A 21,521-nucleotide genomic window follows, 5' to 3' on the forward strand; every position below is an offset into this window, starting at 1 on the left:
CGTGGTTGTGTACCCGCTGGGTGAATGTGCGAGAGAGGATGGACACATCACAGCAGGGCCTTCTGCGGTGCTGATATGGAGGTCTGACCTGAAGAATTGATAACTTTCCTTGGGGGTTGTTCCAGGTGAAAACACACATAGTTACACAACAATCATATAACACACAGTATATTACACAGCTGATATATACACACTGATATATACACACACATATATTACACACACATTATACACACTGATATATACACACTGAGATATACACACTGATATATTACACCCATGATATATACACACACATATATACACACAGATATTACACACTTGATATCATACACACTGATAATTATTCACACACAGCTCATATACCACCACACATAATATTTACACCACTGATACTATACACACTGTATATACACACTGAATATATACACACACATTATATACACACAGATATATACACCACAGATATATACTACACTGATATTACACACTGATATATACACACACATAGTATACACACATAATACTACTATCACACTGATATATACACACAGATATATTTACACACACATATATACAAACACATATAATACACACTGATATATTGCTGATATATTACACATGATATCATAACACATGATATATACACAGACATATATTTTACACACATATATATTACACACTGATATATACACCCACATATATACACACATTATATACTATACCACACTGATATATACTGATATATACCACACTGATTAATACACACACAATCATACACACACTGAATATAATACAACAGACATATATACACACTTGATATATACACACAGATATTACACACACATATATACACAACATATATAGAACACTGATATAATACACACAAGATATATCACCACTGATATATACACACACATTTATACACACTTGATATATACACACAGATATTTACACACATTCATAGTTTATACACACAGATTATACACATTGATATATACACACAGATTCCTATACAACACTGACATATACACACAAGATATTATACACCTGATATATACACACACATTTATACACACTGATATATACACACAGATATATACACACACATATATACACACACCATTAATATACACACTGATATTATACACACTAGATAATATACACACTGATATATACCACACACCATATTTATCACCACTGATATATACACACAGATATATATTCACTGAATATATACACACAATATATAACACACACATATATACAACACATGACTATATACACACAGCTATATTACACACGCTATATTACACCACAGACTACTATACACGCATATACTACACCACACAGATATATTCAACACTATATACACACACCTAATATACACACATACTATAATACACACATATATATACACCAACATATATGATACACACAGAAACCATGCCCACTCCATCCATCAGAACAAACCACTGTCTACACACACACGCGCACACGCACACGCACACACACCACACACACACACACACACACCACACACACAACACACACACACACACACACACACACACACACACACACACCACACACACACCCACCACAACACACACAGAGACCAACTGCACCTATACCTCTTGTTGCCCCCTGTCACAGTAAGACAGACCTGAGGTCACACCTCTAAACCTGTAACGGCATTCCACAGTGTTCCGCGCTATGCTCCCTTCCTGCCTGTGATATTACCAAGGATTCACAGCGGGCTGTGCCCATTTTTCATAATTACCTCCGGCATATGATCCGTCTGTACGCGGCTCCATACTTGGGCAGCGCGGGGGAGCACCCCTCTGTTTATGACTTTTTAATGCAGTAGTAATGACTTACCATTGATCAAGCCATCCATAGGCATGACTGTACGGGGAGACGGCCGTGAGATGACAGCAAATTTCTTTATAGCCATAACTCACCATGCTATTACCAAGGGGTGACGGGCAGTATGCTAGACTCTATGGTAGGAGAATCATAGAGCTGTTATAAACTCTTATAGTCTCATATGTCTATAAAACAATTCATAGTCAGGGAACTGTCAACTGTGTGAGAAAGACATTCAGGAATTAATTACGGCCTATCTTTTTTTTCTTTTCTTTTTCACCTTTTTTTAAACCAGGTAGGCAAGTTGAGAAAAGTTCTCATTTACAATTGGCGACCTGCAAGATAAAATTAAAGCAGTTCGACACATACAACAACACAGAGTTACACATGGAGTAAAACAAACATTACAGTCAATAATACAGTAGAAAAATAAGTCTCTATACAATGTGAGCAAATTAGGTGAGATAAGGGAGGTAAGGCAAAAAAAAGGCCATGGTGGCGAAGTAAATACAATATAGCAGATAAAACACTGGAATGGTAGATTTGCAGTGGAAGAATGTGCAAAGTAGAATAGAAATAATGGGTGCAAAGGAGCAAAATAAATAAATAAATACAGTAGGAAAGAGGTAGTGTTTGTAGGGCTAAATTATAGATGGGCTTTACAGGTGCAGTAATCTTGAGCTTCTCTGACAGTGGTGCTTAAAGCTAGTGAGGGAGATAAGTGTTTCCAGTTTCAGAGGATTTGTCGTTCGTTCCAGTTATTGGCAGCAGAGAACTGGAAGGAGAGGCGGCCAAAGGAGGAATTGGTTTTTGGGGTGACCAGAGAGATATACCTGCTGGAGCGCGCGTGTACAGGTGGGTGCTGCTATTGTGTGCAGCGAGCTGAGATAAGGGGGGACTTTCCTAGCAGGGTCTTGTAGATGACTGGAGCCAGTGGGTTTGGCGACGAGTATGAAGCGAGACGCCAACGAGAGCGTACAGGTCGCAGTGGTGGGTAGTATATGGGGCTTTGGTGACAAAACGATGGCACTGTGTAGACTGCATCCAATTTATTGAGTAGGGTATTGTAGGCTATTTTGTAAATGACATTCCGAGAGTTGAGGGTCGGTAGGATGGTCAGTTATTCGAGGGTATGTTGGTGGCATGAGTAAGGATGCTTTGTTGCTGAAATAGAAGCCGATCTAGATTTAATTTGGATTGGAGATTTATGTGAGTCTGGAAGGAGAGTTTTACAGTTAGCCAGACACCTAGGTATTTGTAGTTGTCAATATTCTAAGTCAGAACCGTCCAGAGTAGAGGTCGACCGAATTATGATTTTTCAACGCGATACGATACCGATATATTGGAGGACAAAAAATAGCCCGTACCGATTAATCCGCCGGATTTATAAAAAAAAAAATGTGTTTTTATATTATATACATTACCACACACACACATTTTTGTTTAATTAATGACAACTTGCACAATACTGAATGAACAATGAACAACGTTTATTTTAACTTAATATAATACATAATAACACACACGACACCACAGCTCTGAAGTGACATGATACTGAAGAGTCTGCTTAGGAAGACCAAATTACTCTCAACGTTTGAATAAAAATAGAGTTTAAGTTACCTGTGATGAATGTATGAATACAAAAACTGTCATTTCTCTATTATGCAGGAATCCTATTTTAATAATGGGCATGGGTAGAATTGACGCCAAAGTGCGAGTCATAATTCCCATTGACACCTTAGCAAAATCGTGAAAAGCGGTTTCCTTCATTTATTCCATAGGATATTTTTTAGATTCACTTAAAAGCTGTGTGTAGGCGTCATGCATTTTTCTGTGTGTTTGTTCTGACATTGGGGAATATGCGAAGATCATTTTTTAAGATGAAAATTTGACAAAACTTTACTTTATCCCCTGCTTACACGTTTCAAGTCGGTGAGGGCGTACCTGCAGAAACAGCTTTTGATATAACATTATCGATGGAAGGTTGACGGTTTACAAGAACCCTTCAGTCTCTCTATTTTGTAGTTACGGTACAGACGTTAAGCTCGTGGAGTCTATTTCTGAGGTTTGGACCTAATATAAGTCAATTTAGCAGTTTTTCATTCTTGATTTGAGAAGTGATTTATAAAGATGTCACTTGTTGGTACTGACTGTTTACTCTGGTCTTGTTGTGTTTACCTACGGCAACTGTTCGTAGCGTGTTTAAGTCTTCGTCGTGTCTCGTTGTATAAGTGGCATGCAGCGCTTTATTTTGTGGATTGTAGATCAAGGCTTCGTGTCTTTATCGTTGCTATAAATCATGTACAAACGCTGCGCCTTGGTTTCAATTGTCCCTCCTTCGGATGAAGCAGAGGAGGAAACCCCCTGTCAAGTTCAGCCACAAGTTATTACAGGAATTATAACGCGTCGTCGACTATTTTCTCTCTAAACCATATACCTTTGACTAATCCGGAAACTCTTCACTCGAAAAACAAACGTTATTCCGTTCCGTATTATCTTAACGGGTGGCATTCCATGAGTCTACAATATTCCTGTTACATTGCACAACCTTCAATGTTGTCATAATTACGTAAAATTCTGGCAAATTAGTTCGCAAAGAGCCAGGCGGCCCAAACTGTTGCATATACCCTGACTCTGCGTGCAATGAACGCAAGAGAAATGACACAAATTTCACCTGGTTATATTGCCTGCTAACCTGGATTTCTTTTAGCTAATATTGCAGGTTAAAAACATATACTGTGTATTGATTTTAAGAAAGGCATATGTGTTTATGGTTAAGTACATATTGGAGCATGACATGCATTGATTGATTGTTTTTTTAAGATAAGTTTAATGCTAGCTAGCAATTTACCTTAGCTTACTGCATTCCGGCACAGGCAGGTCCTCGTGGAGTGAATGTAATCATGTCTAGAGCATTGGACTAGTTAACTGTAAGGTTGCAAGATGGATCCCCGAGCTGACAAGGTAAAAAATCTGTCGTTCTGCCTCGTTCCTAGCCGTATTGAAAATAAGAATGTGTTCTTAACTGACTTGCCTAGTTAAATAAAGATTAAATAAAGGTGTAAAAAAAAAAAAGTGGAACACTACCAGACAGCACTGCTCACCCCCAAACTTACTGAGTGTATGAAACTTACTGAGTTTATACAACTTACTGAGTGTATGCAACTTACTGAATTTATGAAACTTACTGAGTTTATGAAACTTACAGAGCATAATAAACTTACTGAGTTCATGAAACTTAATGAGTGTATGAAACTTACAGAGTATGAAACTTACTGAGTGTAAGAAACTTACTGAGTGTATGAAACTTACAGAGTGTAAGAGACTTACTGAGTGTATGAAACTTAAAGAGTGTATGAAACTTACTGAGTGTATGAAACTTACAGAGTGTAAGAGACTTACTGAGTGTATGAAACTTAAAGAGTGTAAGAGACTTACTGAGTGTATGAAACTTAAAGAGTGTATGAAACTTACCGAGTGTATGAAACTTACTGAGTTTATGAAACTTACTGAGTGTATGAGAGTGTAAGAAACTTACTAAGTGTAAGAGAGTGTAAGAAACTTACTGCATGTAGCATCGGCCTCGTCTGATGCATCTGCACACTCCGGCTCGCCGTCACAACGCCACCGCTGGGGAATACACTGGCCGTTCTTACAAGCAAAGTCTGTGGTGGCACACGTCTTCTTCGCTGCTCAGAGAGAGAGAGAGCGAGGGAGAGGGAGAGAGAGSTCAGATTAGTATGGTAAGTCATACAGACAACTCAAGCTAAGTGAGWCTGGATTTGAACAAACAAAAGGAAAACTCAAGGTCAGGTTTTACAATCAGGTCCACTATCTAATAAACCAACTACAAAGTGGTTGGTGGCAAGCTTCAGTTCATACAGGCTAACTAGACTCTCTTTACAAATACCTCCCTAAATCTGTCCATTTGTCTCAGTGCCCAGAGAGTGCAGCCAGTCAGGCTGTTGTTAGATGGCCAGCCTCCTAACCCATATAAACCATTCTCCAGTCACTCTTTCAGAGCGGAGCGGAGCAGGCAGGGGAAAATTGGAGCACTTGAGCCTGTCACAGGGAGAGCTAAAGCTCTTTCTTCTCGACAGGGAGAACCCTGAACAAGAGAAAGCACTCGCCTCTTGCGAGAGAGAGAGAGTAATGTCCCACTCTGTTAGCCTGATGAATAACACACACTAGGACTAACAAATGGCAGAGTAAGCCTGTAACTGTCCTGTTCTCTTCYTCATTTRTAGGCTTTGGTTTAATCAGCGTTGTGCCTTTGTTACGACACTAAACTAAAATGTAGGTTAGAGGCGCGTTAGTCAGAATCACTGCAGTCTGAGGCGGATCGCTAGGGGCCTAGCCTGGCTGGGGAGAGGCTAGTTAGCCAATTTTTTTTWGCCTAAACATGTTCACTACAGTGACTGCATGTAATGTAGGTTACAATAGCACAAGTCAGAATGACTGTAGTGAAGTGTGAGGATTGCTACGGCCTAGCCCAGTCTGGTTTGGGAAACTAGAGGCTAGTAACCTGTTGTTGATGTACTACTACACCTTGAATGGCCAGACTGGGGGTTCAAATCCCTGATGACCCCATAGTGTCTCATCGTAGGGTCTCATAACACAACAGGAACATAGTGTGGTGAAGCACAAAGTGTAGGAGCGGGACAATCAGGCCTACACCTTTCAGCACTCACATCATTAGGAATTTCCAGTGGTGTAAAGTACTTAAGTAAAAATACTTTAAAGTACTACTTAAGTAGTTTTGGGGGGGGTATCTGTACTTTACGTTTTATATTTTTGACTACTTTTACTTTTACAACACGACATTCCTAAATAAAGTAATGTACTTTTTACTCCACACATTTTACCTGACACCCAGAAGTAGTGGTTACATTTTAAATGTTTAGCAGGACAGGAAAATGGTCCAATCCACGGACTTATCAAAAGAACACGTGGTCATCTCAGCTGCCTCTGATCTGGCGGACTCACTAAACTCAAATGCACCTTTTGTAAATGATGTCTGAGTGTTGKAGTGTGTTCCTGCCGTCTGCTTTGCTATAAGGAATTTGAAGTGATTTATACTTTTACTTTTACTTTTGATATGTAAGAATAAATACTGGCTGACTTTCACTTTTTYTTGAGTAACTTTCTATTATTAAGGTATCTATACTTTTACTTGAGTATGACAATTGGGTACTTTTTCAAACACTCGGAACTTCCATATTATGTTCCAACATGTTACTGCCTGACATCATCTAAGAGAAGTCACAGACACACAATGCACGAGAGGAACATAATGGGGAAATTAATAAAAGTCTCAAAAGCGTCTTCTGTGTGAAGAAATTAATCTACATCATCATGGGACACGAGGAGGAAGAGATATTTTCCCCGACAGCTGTAACAAATAACACCTACATCCCTGCACACACACACACACACACACACACACACACACACACACACACACACACACACACACACACACACACACACACACACACACACCACACACACACACACACACACACACACACACACACACACACACACACACACACACACACACACACACACACACACACGCTACACAGCCTGATACCAGGGCATGTCTCTCGCAGGGAGCCCCCTCTCTACCTCCATCCCTATACCCTCATGTGTGTGTGTGTGTGTGTGTGTGTGTGTGTGTGTGTGTGTGTGTGTGTGTGTGTGTGTGTGTGTGTGTGTGTGTGGTGTGTGGTGTGTGTGTGTTGTGTTGTGTGTGTGTGTGTGTGTGTGTGTGTGTGTGTGTGACAGTAATCTGGGCATTTGTCCACATCTGCCTCAAGGATTTGCTGATTATGACTTATGCATCAAGATCCCCAGTGCCACACGAAGATGTGACAAACACACACATGCATACATGCATAAATACATACACACGCACACACACAACAACACACACAAACAAACAAACACACACACACACACACACACAAATGAAAATAATTATGCATACACACACATTCTCCCTCGAACGTGGACAGAGCTGCTGACACACAGAGAAACACACGTACATATTTAAATCGTGCGCCAGCTGAGACGCGGCATGAGAACGCCATCCATATAGAAGACCTTTACCGCACTGTAAAGGTGTGAGGCCATGAGCATAATACATACAGTATATCCACAAACGAGAAATGCACGAACGCACACACACACACACACACACAACACACACACACACACACACACACACACACACACACACACACACCACACACACACACACACACACACACACACACACACACACACACAACACACACACCACACACACACACAAACCCCCCACACACACACACACACACACACACACACAGACAGCCCTGTCTCAGCCCAAGCAGAACGGTGTTATTTTTCCCCATTCCTGCTGTGATTTCTATGAATTATCCTATAGGACAGGTCCCTCCCAAGATCACCTGAGAGAAGACAGGAAGCTCTAGGAGCCGGGCGCTCTCTCGGAGCCACTGACATTCTCCCAATGACACGCTCCAAGGGCCACCATGATTACTTATTGACTCGGCTGACCTGGGATGTTTTCAGAGCCCCCGGAACGCCTCTCAGGATCCGCCATGTCGCCGTGACAACAAAGCAACAGAGGACCACAAGAAAACGGATGAAGGTCAGGAACCTCCAAGTTGTTCAATTTCCACACTCCATTTACCCCTCACAATGCCTTCTCAGCATCACAGGGAAGGAGACCATGTAATGTATAGCTACATCACTACACTAACAATGAAGGGAAACCTGGTATGGTGTGATTACCCTGTCTCTGTTAGCCTAGTGCTGCATCTGAAATGGCACCCCATTACCTAAAATATGTTGATTATAGGTGTTGATAAGCTTTGTTGGAGGGCTGAAGCAGGCAATGATGGCCGCTTTGCTCAGCTCATCTCATTCTGTTTTAGATTCCACTAATCAGCGTGGGTGATATCTTTCGCCCTCCAAACGCCCTGTGACCCACTATCCTTTATGTGTCTCCGGCAGCTCATTTAAGATAAGATGAGGCAGGGCCATTAACAGATGAAGGATCTGTCCACCATCTTGAGATGTGATGTAAACAAAGGGACTATTAGGCTTTTGGTGGTGGTGCTAATCTAATCACCCTAAGACACTAAGACATTTTCTTAACATTTAAACAGACTTTCCTATCAGTTTTCCTTAAAAAATATATTATAATAATTCACGGATTTCACAATGCATTGTATAATTTATGCTGCTGCTGCGCGAGTAGCTTGTTTTTTTGTCAGCAATCACAAGTCATCAAACTGGCAGCAGGCTACAGTCATTGAGCTAGAGCCTTCGTGTGACAAGTTATTAGGAGATAAGCTACATGACCAAAAGTATGTGGACACTTGCTTGTCGAACATCTTATTTCCAAAATCATGGGCATAATATGGATTTTGGTCCCCCCTTTGCTGCTTAACAGCCTCCACTCTTCTGGAAGGTTTTCCATAGATTTTGGAAGCTTCTGCGCGAACTTGCTTCCATTCAGCTACAAAGTTTCTCCCTGCAGGCAGTCACTGAGTCTGAGGTACTAAGGAACTCCTTAAACTTGACCTCAAAAACCCATCTGGGTCAGAAGGTTTAGACCCTTTCTTCTTGCTGCTCCTATCATTGCCAAGCCTATCTCCAACCTTTTAACTGTCTCTCCTTTCTGGAGAGTTCCCATTGCTTGGGAGGCACCACGGTTCGTCCTTTATTTAAAGGGGGAGATCAAGCTGATCCTAACTGTTATAGGCCTATTTCTATTTGCCCTGTTTATCAAAAGTGTTGGAAAAACTTGTCAAATAATCATCTGGACTTGGCTTTCTTGATGTCTATACTATTCTCTCTGGTATGCAATCTGGTTTCTGCTCAGGTTATGGATATGTCACTGCAACCATAAAGGTCCTCAATGATGTCACCATTGCCCTTGATTCTAAGCAATATTGTGCTGCTATTTTTATGACTTGGCCAAAGCTTTTGATACGGTAGACCATTCCATTCTTAAGGAGTATTGGTGTCTCTGAGGGGTCTTTGGCCTGGTTTGCTAACTACCTTTCTCAAAGAGCACAGTGTATAAAGTCAGAAAATCTGCTTTCTCAGCCACTGCCTGTCACCAAGGGAGTACCCCAAGGCTCGATCCTAGGCCCCACACTCTTCTCAATTGACATCAACAACATAGCTCAGGCAGTAGGAAGCTCTCTCATCCATTTATATGCAGATGATAGTCTTATACTAAGCTGGCCCCTCCCCGTATTTTGTGTTAAATGCTCTACAACAAAGCTTTCTTAGTGTCCAACAAGCTTTCTCTGCCCTTAWCCTTGTTCTGAACACATCCAAAACAAAGGTCATGTGGTTTGGTAAGAAGAATGCCCCTCTCCCCACAGGTGTTATTTCTACCTCTGAGGGTTTAGAGCTTGAGGTAGTCACCTCATGCAAGTACTTGCGAGTATGGCTAGACGGTGCACTGTCCTTCTCAGCACATATCAAAGCTGCAGGCTAAAGTTAAATCTAGACTTGGTTTCCTCTATCGTAATCGCTCCTCTTTCACCCCAGCTGCCAAACTAACCCTGATTCAGATGACCATCCTACCCATGCAAGATKACGGAGACATMATTTATASATCGGCAGGTRAGGGTGCTCTCGAGTGGCTAGATGTTCTTTACCATTCGGCCATCAGATTTGCCACCAATGCTCCTTATAGGACACATCACTGCACTCTATACTCCTCTTTAAACTGGTCAATTCTGTATACCTGTCGCAAGACCCACTGGTTGATGCATATTTATAAAAACTCTCTTAGGCCTCACTCCCCCCTATCTGAGATATCTACTGCTGCCCTCATCCTCCACATACAACACCCGTTCTGCCAGTCACATTCTGTTAAAGGTCCCCAAAGCACACACATYYCTGGGTCGCTCCTCTTTTCAGTTCGCTGCAGCCAGCGACTGGAACGAGCTGCAACAAACATTCAAACTGGACAGTTTTATCTCAATCTCTTCATTCAAAGACTCAATCATGGACACTCTTACTGACAGTTGTGGCTGCTTTGTGTGATGTATTGTTGTATCTACCTTCTTGCCCTTTGTGCTGTTGTCTGTGCCCAATAATATTTGTACCATGTTTTGTGCTGCTGCCATGCTGTGCTGCTACCATGTTGTTGTTATGTTGTGTTGCTACCATGCTGTGTTGTCATGTGTTGCTGCCTTGTTATGTTGTTGTCTTATGTCTTTCTTTATGTAGTGTTGTGTTGTCTCTCTTGTTGTGATGTGTGTTTTGTCCTATATTTATATTGCATTTATTTTTTATTTTTAATCCCAGGACCCCGTCCCCACAGGAGGCTTTTTGCCTTTTGGTAGGCCGTCATTGTAAATAAGAATTTGTTCTTAACTGACTTGCCTAGTTAAATAAAGGTGAAATAAAATGTAAAAATAAAAMGTTYGTTAGTGAGGTYGGGCACTGAAGTTAGGCAATTAGGCCCGGCTCACAGTCGGCGTTCCAATTCATCCCAAAGGTGTTCGATGGGGTTCTTCCACATCGATGTCAACAAACCATTTCTGTATGGACCTCGCGTTGTGCACAGCAGCATTGTCATGCTGAAACAGGAAAGGGCCTTCCCCAAACGCGCACATGTGTGTGTACACTGTATGTGTGAAATTCAATACTTTGACTTTTTCCTTGCTAACACAGTTTCCTTGCTAACACTTGGCGACACTTCATGTTGACAAAGAATGTTGTGTGTCTTGTTTCCTGATGCTGGGAATTCCCATTACCACTTGATAGAGTTAAACCAGGTTAATAAAGCTTTGAGAACAGCCTGTCTTACCATCTCTCACACCGTGAGGTCTTACACACACAGTACACATCTACAGTATGGCTACAGCTTTCCCAACTGTGTTGGATCACCTTCGCTGTTCCATCTGCAGACATCTACACTGAGCCTGTGTCTCTCAGCTGCCAGCACACCTTCTCCAAGAGATTCCTCCAGAGGAGCCTTAAGGCCGATCACATACCCTGTCCTGAGTGCAGAGCTCAGCTCAAGGAAACAACCTTTCAGATTAACAGGCTGATCAAGAATATGGCGGACCAACTGAAACTCGAGGAGAAAGAGGTGTACAATATGAAAATGCAGCAGRGAAGAGGGAGCAGAGAGGCACACCTGCCGGTCCGGGGAGCAAACTTCCAGATCAGCACACTGATTGGGAACATGGAAGACCAGCTGAAACTGGATGATCGAAATGGTCAGAGAGAGTCGGACCAGCAAAGAAGATGAGGGAGAGAGGAGGACTGGCCGGTCAAAGAAGCATCTAGACTTCCAAACTTCCAACAGACTGATAAGGAACATGGAGGAYCAGCTGAGGCTGGATGAGCCACCAATAGCATGGAAGGAAGAAAAGTGAGGAGAAAATAAAAGTATGACTGTGCCGTGAACACAGTGAAATTCTGAAGCTGTTCTGTGAGACTGACAGACAGCTGATCTGTCTGGTCTGTAAGGAGGGAAGAGACCACAGAGGACACACATTAAAACCTGTGAGAGAGGCTCAAGAAGATCTGAAGACAAAGGTAGAGTCAGCTTTACTTGGGATCAAGTGTAACATTGAAGATGCTAACACCTTAAGTGAGAAGCCAAAAATGGAAATATCTGAAGCAAAGAAGATCCCTGGTCAGCTGAAAGCCGGCTTCAGGGCCCGTTTTGGGGAGCTCGGGGAGGAGTTGAGAGTGAGAGAGCTAGAGGCCATCAAATATGTGGAAACACAGGGTGACATGGAGGGGAAGAACCTTACACTGATTGAGAAACAAGGGGCTGAGGCGAGAGCACAAGCAGCCTCTCTGCAGACTGGGCTGGATATGGCTGAGCATGGGGAATTCCTGGTGTGGTGGATGGAGACGGGCCAGAAGATTAATCAGGATAGGCACCCTGAAATGTGCAGCGTGCAGAAGAATTGTCTGTCTGAGAAAGGGGAAGATATCATGCAGCGTTTCATTGACTTGAAGGCCATGGAAAAGATCCTCAAAACCAAAAGGCAAGAATTGCCGTTGCAAAAACAATAAATAGCTGATTACTGCATACCACAATGCTCCATAGACATCAAGAAAGCAGTGCCACTATAGCTTGGTATTATTTCAATAGTTCAATGTTCAAGTTTCTATGTTTCCTGGTCACACCAGTTGTCATGTTTTTAGAGGATTGTGGGTAATTCAAAATGTTTAGATGTTATGATACTTTTACACAATGTTGTATGCATCTTTGAAGAAAGACAAGTACATTTTAAATGAGTATTAAGCAGTTTGTGATATGAGGTGTAATGGATCATGATGAACGGATATCAAAACCRTCGGGGAAATTGACATTCAATAATGATAAAACCCATTACTACCACCAGTTACTGCTAGAGGACTGAGCACTGTGCTCAACAACGCCTGCTAAGGTGGGTTAAAATGACAAATCCTCAAATATATGAAACACTATTAAACTCCTACTGAAAATGACTAATCAGAACTACTGATTTGACTTTTTTAAATGAAGGTTCATTATTAAAGGAGAGGGGGGGGGTCTATGGCTTAAGAGGGTGTGACTGATGCTGAATGAACAAAGAAGACATCTCTAACACTCACTGTCTCCTAAGTGAGATAACACATTTATCAACTTTCTCATGTTTCTTCCAATCACAGTGTTAGAGCTGAATCTGAACTTTTCTCATCTGTAAAAACAAGCATTTTTCGACATAAACCTCCATCAGGATGGGCCGTCACATTTACTATTCTGGTATCCTTAGTTTAATTAATAAAAAAAGAAAATGCATGACTTGTTACTCAATTTGCCCGGCTGTCATTGGAAATAAGAATTTGTTCATAACTGAATATCCTGGTTAAATAAAGCTACAATAAATCAACCAATTATATTTATTCTACATGCCACAACAATCTCTAATTTGCGATTCAATAAATCAATGCCACCACTATAGTTTCTGATAAGGTTTCAATCACATTATCACTACCAATACCGCATCATATTTCATATTATAATAATTGCTGAGGATCGTTATTATAATTGTCAGTTGTATCATGATCCCTGTCAGTACTGAGACAAACGAAGTGTAACAATGATCTGCCATGACCTTTGACTTCATTAAAACTGAAGCTCCTACACTACAGTTGATTATGTATCATCACGTGTAAGGGTGAAGAAATAAAACCATCATCACCTGTAAGGGTGAAGAAATAAAACTATCATCACATGAAGAGTGAAAGAAATAAAAACTATCATCACATGTAAGGGTGAAGAAATAAACTCATCATCAACATGTAAGGTGAAGAAATAATACCATCAATCACATGCCAATTCTATTCTTTAGATCTTAGCGTTTTAAATTGCCTTGCTTTCTCCCAGATCATTTAATATGAGTGCAGAGGGGTAACTGGAAAGAGCGCAGAGTGTGTGTGTGTGTGTGTGTGTGTGTGTGTGTGTGTGTGTGTGGTGTGTGTGTGTGGTGTGTGTGTGTGTGTGTGTGTGTGTGTGTGTGTGTGTGTGTGTGTGTTTGTGTGTGTGTGTGTGGTTGTGTGTGTGTGTTGTGTGTGTGGATTGTTGTTGTAGTGTGTTTGTGAGTGTGTGTTGTTTGTGAGTGGCACTTAGTTCAATGTTTAATTTTGTTCACGGTCAAACCTGGTCTCACGTCGACAACAAAGAAAAATAAATAAAAATAAGACCAAACCCAGATAATCTGCACAGAATCCTCACTAAGCTGCGTCTCTCAGCTGTCAGCACACATTCTGCAAGAGATGCCTCCAACAAAAGCCTGAATGCTAGACCCCAACACGGCAATGAGCGCTGAACTCCAGTCACAGACAGAAACTTCCAGACCAACAGACTGGCAGACTAGCTGAGAATGGAGGGACATAGTGTGACAAGGAGCAGGGAAAAGGAGTAGATGATCGTGGAGAAACTCTGAAGCTCTTCTGTGAGATGGACAATAAGCTCATCTGTTTGACTTGTGAGGAGGGAAGAAACCACAGAGGACAAATCTGTGAGASAGGCTAAAGACAATCTATAGACAAGGTAACTTTAGCTTTACATCAGAGTAAGCATAAGATCAACCATGTAGAAAACAGAAGTGAGAAGCAACAACATCAACTCACTGAAACAAGGGAGAAATCAGATGAGCTGGGATCAGAAGAGAGAAGAGAAGGCCATAAGATACGTAGATAATAAGTCCAATGTGGTAGGAAAAGTGCAGAACCTTTCCCCAATGAAGAATCAACTGGTCGAGGAGGAGGAGGGAGCGCGATCGGCCTTTCTATAGTCCGGATAGGACTATATCCCAGGACTATATCCCAGGAGCCCTAGGACTTCCTGGTGTGGTGGAAGGAGATAGGGACAYTCGAATGTAACGTTTGAAGTGGAAGAATCTGGTCCTGAAGGAGCAACAGAGTGCTGGGTTTTTCCACCTGGCAGGACATGGAACAGACCCTCTAAGACACTCTATCACTCATATCAGGACACCTTCCAATATCCATGTTGGATAAATTCAAAGACATATTTTTGGTGTGTACAATGGAGTGTGCAGGTATAAACTAGTTATATTTAGTCAACATTAGGACTGTAACGGTTCACCAAACCCACAGTTTGGTACGTATGGTCACGGTTCAGTTCGTTTTGGTACAGCAGGAAAATTAAATGCCCTTCACAATGTACCACATTCACAATGTTCCTTGCATTGCCTGTTGTGACCAGATTGTTACAGTATGTTGGGCCTCTCAAGTTTCCACTCTGATGCTGTGTTTGTAACCATGTGGGAGGTGGGAATTTACCAGTGAAGTCGTAAATACCAATTGGATGCATTCATGTGRTTTGAACACTTTGAAAAAACACTGATTGGTTAATGGCCAACAAGCCGTGTCAACCATAAACTACCAGTTATTGAGGGCTGTTCAAGTGGGTTTTTCCCAGTCGTGTGTGGTAAATCCCTACTCCCGACCTGGTTTTTCCCAGTCGTGTGTGGTAAATTCCTACTCCCGACCTGGTTTTTCCCAGTCTGTGTTGGTAAATCCCATACTCCCCGACCTGGTTTTCGCCAGGTCGTGTGTGGTAAATTCCTACTCCCGACCTGTTTTTTCCAGTCGTGTGTGGTAATCCTACTCCCGACCTGGTTTTTCCCAGTCGTGTGTGGTAAATTCCTACTCCCGACCTGGGTTCCCAGCGTGTGTGGTAAATCCCTACTCCGACCTGGTTTTTCCCAGTCGTGTGTGGTAAATCCCTACTCCCGACCTGTTTTTTTCCCAGTCGTGTGTGGTTAAATCCTACTCCCGACCTGGTTTTCCCAGTCGTGTGTGGTAAATTCCTACTCCCACCTGGTTTTTCCCAGTCGTGTGTGGTAAATTCCTACTCCCGACCTGGTTTCCCAGTCGTGTGTGGTAAATTCCTACTCCCGACCCTGTTTTTCCCAGTCGTGTGTGGTTAATTCCTACTCCCGACCTGGTTTTTCCCAGTCGTGTGTGGTTAATTCCTACTCCCGACCTGGTTTTAAACACACCATGACATTGCCTCCTCCAGTGGCAGACGTGTGGCTGTAGCATCGTACATCTCCCACTCTGGGTAATGTGATGGGCTGTTAGCGCAACACGGGGTGCACTGGCCCAGTCACTGGCTTCCTATAGAGCAGGTATTAGCTGTTTACTGAAATGGGTGGAAGAGGGAAGTTCACAATGTGGCTCGAGCACTTTCACGAGGTGCTGAAACCCCTACTGAAACCCGCTATTCTYAACCCACGAGAATGGGAGCGTACCTGCCGCTATAAATCAAAGACTGTAAAAACAAATAAACATAGCCTACCTATCGCTATTGTAATTTCTTGGGCCTGGTCAAAATCAGCTGCCAATGTCTGCTTGAATGCAGAGCGGAGACGATGTTGTGTTGTTGTTTATTTGCGTTTCCGTCTGACTCCGATATACTAGGGTGATGTCGGTGTAAATGTGTCAACATATTTGAGGTGTTGGCAGCTGCATAGGCTATTCTCGTTGACCGTGGCGACATACTGTTAATGTTTTATCCACAACTGGCCATCGCTGTCGTAATCTACTGGGAAGCCAAAATGTTCCCAAACTGGAGATTTAAACGATGATGGACAATGCTCCTGGTTTATCCACCCCACCATTCGCCATGGTACAAAACTAGTTCCGGRCTGCGCCTCACAAAATGACAGTTTGAAATGCGCTAGTTAAGATTAGAATTTTGACTCTAGTTATAATTGAATAGCCTGAAGAAAAACATTTAAACTCAGATTTACTCAAGAGGTATAGGCCTACAACGCAGTATGCATGTCTTATAGGCCTCGGGTTTTTCATTTGTAAATATTATTTGTTTATGTATTCATTCGGATTCACAGTACGGACGGAACCGAGATCCCCTTACCGAATGTTTTGGTACGGATATGTGTACGTTACACCCCTAGTCAACACGACATTCTCTAAACTGCAATGCAAGACTATAGCGTTTTAGCCACTATAGTGTTTTATMCACCTGTACTTGTGTGTATGAATGAGAGAGGTATGGGGGTAGAAAAGTGGCGCAGTGTTAAAGATGAAAGACCTGTCTAGATCCTGAATGATGAGAGGAAGTGAAAATGGTGGTAAAAGCTATGAAAACTCAACCCAGTGTGGCTAAAAGCACCGGCTCCTGTCCTCTACATAAGAGTTGACAGTCCAGGTTGATGTATAGAGAGCGTATGGATGCACTACAAAGGGCCTGCCAGAGATGTGAGGGATCCTATACAGACCAGACGCCTGCAGAAAGACACCCCTCAGCCTGGAGCAGGATTCAGCCAGCCACACTTAAAAGCAWCCTTCAGTTCCCATGATGTTTTTTAGTTGTTTGTTTTTTAACGGSCCAACTGTTTGTAATGGCTGAAATTGTATCAATGGAATGGAGTCTAACAACTTGTTTCCATTCGTTTGGTAGCGTTCCATTGATTCTGTTCCAGCCATTACAATGARCCCGTCCTCCTATAGCTTCTCCCAACAGCCTCCTCTGGTCCCTAGCCTTTGCTATCTGAGTGTGTTTAAGGTACCAGTTCAAATCTGGACAAGAAATATGGGACAGAGAGGAAAAACACCCAACTCTCAAATAAGACATGCTAAGAGGGTTTTATAGCAATATMTAGGAGAAGCTCACCTCCCTCCCACACGTCAGGAAAATAAACCCATCGTGAAAACAAAATAAAACAGCATAAACACATCGGGCGACAGTCAGACAGATTTATCTGTGAGCCTGGTGTGTATTTCAGAGGCCTGGCCTAGATAACAGGGAGGAATATGAAGGGAAGAAGGTAAGGCGCTTTGAGAGAGCCAAGCTAACGCTAGCTCGGCATCACTACAGCTTTCTACAGCTGCTTCACAAAGGTTAAGCTCTTTCCCCTGTGCCTGTGTGTGTGTTGATTCTTAGAAACCAGACATTGACACAGCCTTACACTTCTCTCTCTCTTTCCTTTCTTTCTTTTGCTTTTTTCTTGTTGTTCAAGACTTGAGGATTTTTAGTGTTTTTGTTAAGCAATCTTTCTAAGGAAAKAATATACAGGGTGTGGATGGGAGAGAGGGTGTGTGGAGTGTCTAGGGTTGCACATGGAGGGTATATTACTGGAAACTTTCAAAGTTAACCAGCAAACTACCCCATTCTTAGTGGGCTACTTCTTATTATCACAGGTGTTTGTAATTATCTATGGCCCTCTGTGTGGCYTTATCACATGAAATATATGAAATTATTCAATAAGATTATTTKTAAATAAAAAATAGAATGAAAAAGCTGTAAAACRTTCTTAGAGCACTGCCCTCCAGRTGGAGTGGACAGGAATCTGTTCATGACTGCACTAATAAGGAACACGCTTATCAACCAATAGGCTTGCAGGATAAGGTAGCCACAAAACGAAAGTGAACTTCTTTTCCCACTTCAACTGAGTGCGGTGCAGTTTAACGTCAGTGTTTTGGCAGAAGGCATTGCCCTCGTCTGAAACCCTTGTTTGTCCTGTTGTTATACTCCATGCCATTCATTCTGAGACGCCAGGCTTTTCCCAGACAGGACCTGTGTGGGTCAGCAACATGYCACAGCTCAAGACCTCCAAATCAGCGGGGTCTTCCGGCCCCAGTTTACATAAGAAGGTGCTTACAGGCTGGGAGCAGGGAGTATGGCCACAAAGGAGCTTACTTACTGCCGGGAAGAAATCAACAGGGCACGGGAAAGAAAATACATCAAAATAATCCCGACTGTAATGCTCTAAAAATTGCTTGTTTCATCTCTGCGAAAAAGGGAGTCTATAAATGGTATTTGTCTATCTCTCTATCTCAATCTCTATCTGTTCAACCACTTTCCTCCTCTGTGCATCTTDCTCCCCCCTSTCTCCCCCBCTTTTTCTCTACCCCCCCTCTCTCTCCCTCTCTTTCTCTACCTCCCCTCTCTTCCTCTCTTTCTCCCCCCTCTCTCTTTCTCTCCCCCTCAGCCTCTCGCTTTCTCGCATTGCGTCAATTCTATTCTTCAGTCCAGACATTAGAAATCACACTGAGTCCAGACATTAGAAATCATACCTAGTCCAGACATTAGAAATCACACTGAGTCCAGACATTAGAGCCTATATTATTGTGTGGAGCTAGAAATCTCTGTACTAAGCTGTGATTGCATTAGGCCCTAAAGTAACAGTTCAGCAGCTTTCACCTCGCCTCGAGTACAACTCCCTTCCTCTGGTAGGCCAAACACATTCCAGCGCCACGCCACAACGCCACATTTCCCTCCAAATTAAATCACTAGAAATTGATCTCCAGCAATTGCCCTGCTCGCTACAACATAATCATCTATCTTTATTCGTATGCACCGCACGCTTTATTTCCCTCACCGTCTTTTGAAGTCGTTTGCCAGTGATTGTTGTTGTGGGTCTGAATATAAAATCAAACAGATTATAAAGACAGGGTTCTGTATGCCAGCCTGCGTTAGCTTCACAGCCTGGTAATTAGGCGACAGACAAAAGGCCTATTGTTAAGGTGGAGGGGAGTGAAAAGCTAGATATGGAAGATGGAGAAAATGTAGAGGGTTTACGCCAGCCGTATGTACTGTATAAAGTGCTATCAGCCTATCAAACCCAGCCCCTTGGACTAACATGGAAGGTGTGTGAAGGAGCAGAGCTATTTGAACAGGTGTGTGTGTGAGTAGGGGTATTCTTCCAAATCACAGGCCAGCTAGTTGTCAGTGTGCCTGTGGCCAATACGAGGTTGTTATGTTCCCCAGTTTMTGTGTTGTGGGTTTGTATGTGTGTGTATTTCAGGAAATGGCTTCCTGGATTCCAAAGTACCTCATTGGTCGGCCCATCACTAATTGGAGCTCTGACCCCGCCCTCTCGTCAGGGGATACAGCTGTCTGCAATTACCGACTCCTTCTGCAGCTTGAAAAGCCAGTGTTCCTGTGTTAGGAGAGAGAGCTTCTTTGTATGTGCTGTGTTGGTTGTTGGTCAGAAAGTGTTGTAAAGTATTTTGTAGCCGCTCCTGCAGAGGTATGTGTATGCCATAGGACTTAGTGGTTTTTTGTTTATTTAAATTGTTCACTGAGTTTGGTGACATTCTGTTTCATTTGTTCCCAGGGGGGGAAGGGCAAGGCACCTTGGGAGTGTTTAGGCAAGAGGCCTGTGGGCGTACATATACCCGTAGTATTTACTATGTCTACGCACACTAGGTAAGACCTGGGCGGACCACCCCCTGTATTTTGGATAGTGCGCCAGGTGGTGCTAAGAACAGGTAACCAGTGGGTAGGAGAGGGGGAACTTTAACTTTTACTTTCTTTGGTTCYGTCCAGCCCCTTTTCCCCACATTACCGTGTGAAGGAAGAATAAATTCCCTGTAAACAGTAATATTCTCTGCCTCTGTCATCCTTACCCGCACCTACAATCACATCACCTTTTTTTCACTCCACGGGGAGTTGAGTTGTAGCAGGGTGTTGCGTTCCCTCCTCCAAGAGGCGTACGTAACAGAGGCCATATCATTCTGCTCTACCACTTTCATTAGAGGTGACATATGCACCCACTAGGAGAGAGACACACATAACACTATGATATACCATCTGGGTTACATCTGGCTCTAAGAGCTGACCTGCATTGATTTATTAAACATTCAGACAGCAATTCCCCCCCATCCCCTCTCCAACCCCCATAGGTCCTACCCTATACCACCCCCCTGGAAGTTCAGTCTCCTTGACAGGGTCATTGTTTTAATGATATCAATCTCTACTGACCCATCCCCACCTCGTCTCCCTCCAGCCCTGTAATCTAGTGATATCCCCCCAACATCCCCACCCCCTAAATACACACACACACTCCCCATTACCCTATTACTGCCAGTCCATTAGCAACTCATCTCCCTCCCCAGCCCCTCCCTCTACGTCTGCCTTGCACAAAGCCCAGTGGACAAAGGGAGTTACAATACCTTTATGTAAAAACATTAGCCTACAAATGTCAATCCATCACTAGATGACAATGAACAACAATCCAATTGAAGGTAAAAGACGGTCAGTAATTAGCTGCATCTTAAACATGAACTGAATTACATTATTATTATTTCTTTTTTTAAATCTAAAACGTAAAAAATGTATTTTCACACGACTG

The 21,521-nt window shown here is 42.6% G+C and overlaps 1 protein-coding gene across 1 annotated transcript in view; it reads right to left on the reverse strand.

Annotated features, from left to right (window-relative positions):
- LOC111975490 (low-density lipoprotein receptor-related protein 8-like) overlaps positions 1-21,521 on the reverse strand; it is a 230,363-nt gene that overhangs the window by 37,881 nt on the left and 170,961 nt on the right. The window contains exon 3 of the mRNA XM_070447439.1: positions 5,436-5,558. Coding sequence (XP_070303540.1) covers positions 5,436-5,558 — 123 coding nt within the window. The remainder of the gene's footprint in view (positions 1-5,435; positions 5,559-21,521) is intronic.

This window comes from Salvelinus sp. IW2-2015, linkage group LG16, assembly GCF_002910315.2.
Source record: "Salvelinus sp. IW2-2015 linkage group LG16, ASM291031v2, whole genome shotgun sequence".
Taxonomy (NCBI): Eukaryota; Metazoa; Chordata; class Actinopteri; order Salmoniformes; family Salmonidae; genus Salvelinus; species Salvelinus sp. IW2-2015.